Source organism: Protobothrops mucrosquamatus, unplaced genomic scaffold (assembly GCF_001527695.2).
Source record: "Protobothrops mucrosquamatus isolate PMUCROS unplaced genomic scaffold, P.Mucros_1.0 scaffold155, whole genome shotgun sequence".
Taxonomy (NCBI): domain Eukaryota; kingdom Metazoa; phylum Chordata; class Lepidosauria; order Squamata; family Viperidae; genus Protobothrops; species Protobothrops mucrosquamatus.
In genome coordinates, this window is record NW_015386519.1 from 414754 (window position 1) to 422109 (window position 7356).

The following is a 7356-nucleotide window of genomic DNA, read 5'->3' on the forward strand; positions in this document are numbered from 1 at the left end:
ACACACACACACACACACACACATATATATATATATCCAGGTCAAGATGATGAACACAACCATGCCACTGAAGCCTCACACCTTTTTGATAGGCATCATGACACAGGTAACAAGAGCTGGCCTTCAGTGGCATGGTGGCCATCTTGGGTCCCTCCCTCTGGACAGCTCTTTGACAAGGACTGAGGTAGTCTTACAGATCTGAGGGTATTTTGTTGACCTTTAATTTTTTTTTATGTGTGATAGTTTAGAGACAAGGCTCGACGGACTGATTTATTCCATTATAATATCAGTAATGTCATGGCCCCACTTCATTTCCAAAGGAGGCAGCAGATGAAATCCTTTCATTTGGGTGGTACCTGCTCACAAGTCCATCAGGTCACTCCAGGAGTGAAGGGAGTCTGCAGTAATAAAAGACGCCGTGAATCTATATTTCAGCTGATTAGAGAAAAAGCCTTGTTGGATTGTTCTCATCATACACAGTTTGGGAAGTTTGTTAAGCCTGTAGAAGGCTGCAAGATTGTTAAGCTGTAACCCTACACACAACTTCTCAGAGGATACAGGATGTTAGCTGCATTGCATAGCATCTAGTGCTGCCTGTTTTTGAGTCAGTGTATAGAATGTTGCCCCAGTCAATAGAACCTAATATCAACAGTGTCCTCTTTTTTCATTTAGGGCTTCTTATTGCTCTACGGCTCTCAGAATTCTGAGCCCCAGATTTGATGAACTGACCTCTCCTTTCAACAAGGCTCTGTATTTCATCTTTTACAACTGTGAGTAGCTGTTAATTATTTATGGGATAAGTCACAATATTTGGAGTAGGCTCACCTGCTCCTTTGCTCAAGTGATCCATTATGTTCCAAGTGAAAAGGAATCACCTTATTGCAGGGGTCTTCAAACCTGGCCTTTTTATGACTTGTGGACTTCAACTCCCAGAATTCCTCAGCCATGCATGCTGGGAGTGAAGTCCACAAGTCATAAAAGGGCCAAGTTTGAAGAGCCCTGCCTTATTGTGTTCATTTAGTTTCCTGCGCAGTAGTCCTGATGTTCAAATTCTATACTGTGTCCTATTTCTTGTATTTTATAAACTCAAAAGTATAAGAGGGATTATTTGTGTATAAACTGATCCATTAAGGCAGAATCAGACCAAATCATTGACTAGAACTGTTACAGTGATTTACATTGTAATGACTACTTAAATTGAAAACATTTCCCCAGTTTATAATGCCCGAAGATATTTTTGAAAATGCATCCCTTCCCTGCTTTCTGGTTTTTCCAACCATTAATTTTGCAAGATCCAAAAAAATGGGCTAATGCTTCAGGCATCTCCTTTAATTAAACTTTGCTTTATATCATACAAAACATTAAGTGTGAAATTACAGGTTGTGCAAAAGTGATATAAAAATGAACAGTTGATTCTATTGCTCTGGGCCACTTAAAAATGGCTCTGAACTTTTTTTTTTTTTTTTTTTTTTTTGCAAACTCTCCTTAGGTAGAACCAGGGCTGCTAAACTGGATTATAAAGATTAGGACTGTAGGACAGCAGTAGGGAGATAATAGAAAATGCTCACTCTTTGCTACCATATTGTAGCTGTCTGAATCATTGTAGTCCAGATCTGGGAGTTGTATTCTAAACTTTATTTTGCGATGCAGTTCACATAATGAGCCCAATCGGATGCTTTGCTCGTCAATCAAGCAAATGACTACAGATCTAAATAAATATGTAGTTTGTGGTATACACAAAAAGCTTGCATCAACATAACTTCTTAGAATCGTATGTTAGCTTAGGCTCCTCAGTGGCAATATCATTCTTGGTTTGGTAGTTAAATTAGGACTTAGCCTATTCAGTTAACCAAATAGGTAAAATTTCAAACTTTCCCCCCAACTTCTTCTGGCTCATGAAATACAGATTTAAAGATGGACTTGATAAGGAAGCACTTTTAGTTGTCAGCAATATATATATATATATATTTATATTGTGGTGTGCATGGATGTGTATGTAGGTATGTGGGTTTATGCATGCGTATATATATTTGTGACAGCAAGAATATGTATCACTCTATCTCAATAAAGAAGAATTTATACTATAATAAATCCATGGGAATGTTTTTCAACAAAAATAGCAAAAGGATCTTTTTCAATTTCAAAAACCTAATAATTCCATGATGTCCTTTATGTTGTTCTTTTTCTAAAACAGCTTTACTAAACAACGGAGTTACCTTGAAATTCTTCATGTCTGGTGACAATAGATATCCTTCAACTATCATCTGGAAAGCAGATGCAACATTTTTCCATACCTCTGCTGAACTACTAGAGGTATATATTACATTTTTAAAGTTTATTACTAAAAAGCATTTCAGATGTTAGTATCGCCTTACCATGTTACTTAACACATGATACTTTCTTTCTTTCTTTCCTTTCTTTCTTTCTCTTTCTCTTTCTTTTTCTTTTTTTTCTTTCTTTCAGATTGCATTGCAAGTTCAAGGTATGGATAAACTGTTTGAGCAATCAGTTAGCCAGTCTGAACAACACTCTACCAAGCAGAAGATCAAAGATACCCAAGAAAAGGTATATTTATATATTTATTCCTTTGAATATAATTGTTAGAGGAAATGTTGGATAAGATTATTCCAAGAGATTTATTAGGAGGGCTGCCCTGCTAAAATCTTTAATCTGGTAGCAAAATTCTTCCCAGACTGATATTGCAATTTAAGATAATGTAAATCATCTGATCACTTTATTTAAGGGGTAGAATCTAAATATAGGTTGTCCTCAACTTACAAACACAGTTGAGACCAGAATTCCTGTTGTTAAACAAAACAGTTGTTAAGTGAGTCATGCCCAATTTTACGACCTTTTTTCATTGGGTTGCTAAGTGAGTCACTGTAGTTGTTCAGTGAATCAAGTGGTCATTAAACAAATCCAATTTCCCCCGTTGACTTTGCTTATCAAAAGCCAACAGGAATGTTTGCAAACGGCAATCACATGAGCTTGGATATCATAAATACGAGCTTGTTGCCAAGTGTCCCAATTCTGATCACATGACTGTTGAGGATGTTACTATGGCTAAAAGTATGAAAACTGGGCGCAAGTCACTTTTTTCAGTGATGTTGTAACTTTGAGAGGTCACTATACAAACGGTTGTTAAGATGAGGACTACCTGTAAATTAAAGTGGTCTTGAGGTATTGTAGAATCATAGCATGTCAGAACTGGAAATATCTTTCTGTAAAGTGAAATGTTTGAAGGGGGGATGCATAATAACCCAGAGCATTATATTGTCCACTGCTCTTTATTTACTTGAACTGACCCAATACTAAATTGCTCTCATTGGTTTGACTTTTAGTTCCCATCATACCAAGAAGTACCTGATAAAGAGCTCTCATTGGGTTTGTCAGTCAAAATTCTAGGAAACCACATTATGTATCTCGACTTTTCAGAAATGTATCAACATTTGAAGGTAAAGATGTCTAATACATTTTCACCATAAAATCCATATTGTTATCTCAGTCAGCTTAAAGCCTCTTGTCTCTTGACCCTTTTTTAGGTGGAAGAGTATAGACCAGCTGTGATCAAAGTGTGGATGAAATGTATTGAAATGTTTTTCAAATTTGTCAACGTTGAAATGAACCATCACTTTGTTCTAGATATGGGGCAGGTTCTTCCTACAGCTCCTGGTTTACCATTCCAAATAAATCTTAATGGTTTATTGGGAGCAAATGTAATCTGGAAAGGTAAGGATGGAAATCACCACAATTCAAAATAGCATGGGTAAATCATATATAGTGGGGCAAATGGCCAGGAATAACACAACTGAAAACTATTAGCAATGCAGGTTACCCAACCAGTCTGAAGCAAGCGAGATTTCTGTATGTTTCTGATAAACATATGTAATTTATAACCTAATAATATTGTAGTGCTTAAAATGTAGTTGTATTATTGTTCTTTATAAAGGCAACAATTGAGATTTCTTTCTCTATGACACACCATTTATTAGCTTAAAAATTTCCAAAGTGGATATTATCAGGCAATCTTGCTTTATTCTTGTTTTCTTGCTACAAAACTATAGAAGTACAGGCAATGTCATCTTTCACCTGTAATCTTTCCATCTTTTCCCATTCTTATTTTGGCTTCCCCCCCCCCTCCACCCCATTGTCAATTATATTATACATCATCAATTACACATTCATGTAAAAAAAATATTAGTATTAGAGGGCCCTGGTCTTTAAGTTGAATCATTTTTAAAATAATGTTTGTTTCTTGTAGCAAAATCAGAAATATCTCAGGACGATCACACCATATCCAAAATGCAATCACAACTTGACAGCAAAGTTCGGTAAGCAAAATAACATTCCTTTCTACTTTCCACCCTTCCTCCCCATAAAATAAGCAGAATTCTGCAGCAGAATGACCTCTATCCCCACCCCCACCTTCTCTATCACTGACATATAGACATACCAAATCAATGTACAGAAGTCAAAACTAGCCAAGCTGCTTTTGTGGCTGGAACCGCTAATCTCAAAGGCCTTTTAAATAACGAAACCTTTACCACTCTTTCATGTCACTCAAATCCTTTTGGTCTGAGGTGGTGTCCTCAATCTTCTTGACATTAGAATTCCCTCTGTTATTATAATCTGAAACCGTACCCTACTATTTCTCTTCTTCTATTAGTGTCCATGGTTTTGGAAATATGAACTGGGGAATTAAGACAGACGGTTTGGATAATGGAATAGAAATTTCCGCCGAGATCCATTCGGATACTGCACTCAAAATGAATTTTTCATTGGACATGCTACAAAACAGATTTAAAGTAGAAATTGATAATCTTCAAGAGAGACGTGATACACTGGTCGCAAGGTAGAAGAAGCTATTTTATAATTTGTTTAATATCTTTTTGTCATGCTACCTGCTGCATTATGTAGGGCTTTCATCTTCTGTATACTGTAAACATTATACATATAATTCAGTCATAGCTTACCAATTGGTGTAAACCAAGAATTATGGCTAGCTACCTGTCGTGTGCTCTTTCTCTGAGTTTTTTCAATTTTACTTTGTAACAATGTTCTTTCTGGTAGGTTTAATGAAAAATTATAAATATATATAATAATATTCATAAACCTTTGACTCAGTCTATTAAATATCTGGCCTAGAGCCATAAAATGTACCCGTTTTTCCTCCATCCTTCCCTCCCTCTACTCCTGGGCCTCAACAAGGAAAATTTCATCTTATTACTTCATTCTCGGGGTGCTTTGATATAAGAGTTTGTGTTCATGTTAACTTAGAGTATATTAAGTTACTGTGGAGTATAATAGAACACTTTCTTATTTCTCCTCACCGAATTTCTACTTAGCCATAGGGCACAGGCTGTAATAAGGTACCCACGTATTAAGGCAACAGCTCCGATTCTTCCAGACCCAATTGATATTGAAGAATGGGATGAAGAACCCGGCAAAGGCAACATCAAAGTAAATATTGTATTTGTTTATATGTGTCGACTGATATTTGGCGGTCTACTGTGCAGTTAATCTGACTGATATCACTTCTTAAAGCTATTTTTATTTTTGTAACCTTATTTAGAAATCTTAACATATTTTTGTTTATATTTAGGATTTTGTTATGGTTTCAACTTGTTCAAATACATCCTTTTTTAAATATAATGCTAAACAATATATTTAGAGGTACGTGCAAACGACAACGTTTGTCAAGCTTCTGATAGTGTATGTAGAATAAGGTATGAACTTTGAAAAAAATACCAATTAAAAAACTAAATTCATCTTATTATAGAACTGTTTCCTACAGAAGTATAATTGGCATACTTTTTCTATCCTAAACATCTGTTAGCTTGGTAGCTACAGAGGCACAGAGCTCCCAATTTTTTGGTTTTGCTCATACTACCCATAAGACCTATCAAGCTTTTACTATCTATGAGACTTAGGATTTTCTTTAACACCCAAGTTTGATTTCCATTTCTTGACATAGGTGAAATAGTAGACTATTATTGCTGAATTCTGACATGTCTATCTTCACTTCAGCAACAATCTAAAGGTGATCGCAGACCTCAAGAGCTTTCGGACAGTTGCTGGCCTCTAGCTTGGCTCCCGGTAAACATGTGCTGGAAAACCACCAAGACAAGAGGATATGTGCCCTACCAGAATACACTGATGCATGTGCTGTGCTCAGAACATGAAATGAAGTATTGGTTTGAATCAGGTATTACTGTCTGGTGAAATATTCAGTTTGTATACTTGGAAGTGTTCATGCTGATCACTTTCTAAAACATGTGTCTGCATTATAATCCATGCAGATCCTGGTATGACTAAGATCCGAGTAGATGTCAATCTAGACTCTGAAAAAATTAGGATGAGAAGAGAATTGGTGCCCGAAGAAGAAGAACAAGTAAAAGCAGAAATGCAGAAGGTACGTATAACACATGGAGGAAGGCACATTTTATACGGTCTACGTTAGCTAGGTATAAAACAAGGTGTTCCATATTTATTATTTATTCATTCAATTTCTATAGCTGCCCATCTCAGTCATATGTGAAAGATCAGTTTTCTCATGGGCTAAATGGATATTTGTATTTTGTCCAATTCCACCTTCCCTCTACTAATAACATAGCAATTCCATGGCAAAATATTACAAGGAAGAAACTCTTAATTCTTAAGAAACTGTGAATTCTTAAGAACAATTTAAAAGAAGCAATATTTTAACCTTCAACTGTGTTGTAGGGTGATGTCAAAGATCAGAAGAAACCAGACCAGAATACCAAGCGCCCAAATCAGGACACCACCTCTTCCTCTGATTCTGCTCCTCCAGAGAAAAAGGGACAAGACCAAAAGAAAGGTGGTACCAGCAGCAGCAGCTCCACCAGCAGCAAGGACAGCAAGAGCAAGGACACCAGTGAAAGCACCAGCAGTAAGGATAGCAGCAGTGAGAGTAGTAGTAGCAGTAGCAGCAGCAGCAGCAGCAGTGAGTCCCAAGATAGTGGAACAAAGGGTTCTTCCCAAACCCAGTCTAAAGAGAGTTCTTCCAGCAGCAGTGACAGGAGTGAAAGCAGTAGCAGCAGCAGCGAGAGTAGCAGCAGTGACAGCAGCAGTAGCAGTGACAGCAGCAGTAGTAGTGACAGCAGCAGCAGCAGTAGTGACAGCAGCAGCAGCAGCAGTGATAGCAGCAGCGACAGCAGTAGCAGCAGCAGTGATAGCAGCAGCGACAGCAGTAGCAGCAGCAGCAGTGATAGTAGCAGTGACAGCAGCAGCAGTGATAGTAGCAGTGACAGCAGCAGCGACAGCAGTAGTAGCAGCAGCAGTGATAGTAGCAGTGACAGCAGCAGCAGCAGCAGTGATAGTAGCAGTGACAGCAGC

The 7356-nt window shown here is 37.4% G+C and overlaps 2 protein-coding genes across 2 annotated transcripts in view; both read left to right on the forward strand.

Annotated features, from left to right (window-relative positions):
* The window catches only part of LOC107285237 (vitellogenin-2), a 13293-nt gene extending 9518 nt beyond the window's left edge, over positions 1-3775 (forward strand). Inside the window, exons 16-20 of the mRNA XM_015813410.1 lie at positions 673-770; positions 2195-2313; positions 2464-2565; positions 3342-3455; positions 3543-3775. Of these exons, the coding sequence (XP_015668896.1) occupies positions 673-770; positions 2195-2313; positions 2464-2565; positions 3342-3455; positions 3543-3761 (652 nt within the window). The 3' untranslated portion in view covers positions 3762-3775. The remainder of the gene's footprint in view (positions 1-672; positions 771-2194; positions 2314-2463; positions 2566-3341; positions 3456-3542) is intronic.
* LOC107285238 (vitellogenin-2) overlaps positions 3763-7356 on the forward strand; it is a 12664-nt gene continuing 9070 nt past the window's right edge. Inside the window, exons 1-7 of the mRNA XM_015813411.1 lie at positions 3763-3766; positions 4262-4331; positions 4667-4852; positions 5346-5460; positions 6028-6205; positions 6300-6412; positions 6724-7345. Coding sequence (XP_015668897.1) covers positions 3763-3766; positions 4262-4331; positions 4667-4852; positions 5346-5460; positions 6028-6205; positions 6300-6412; positions 6724-7345 — 1288 coding nt within the window. The remainder of the gene's footprint in view (positions 3767-4261; positions 4332-4666; positions 4853-5345; positions 5461-6027; positions 6206-6299; positions 6413-6723; positions 7346-7356) is intronic.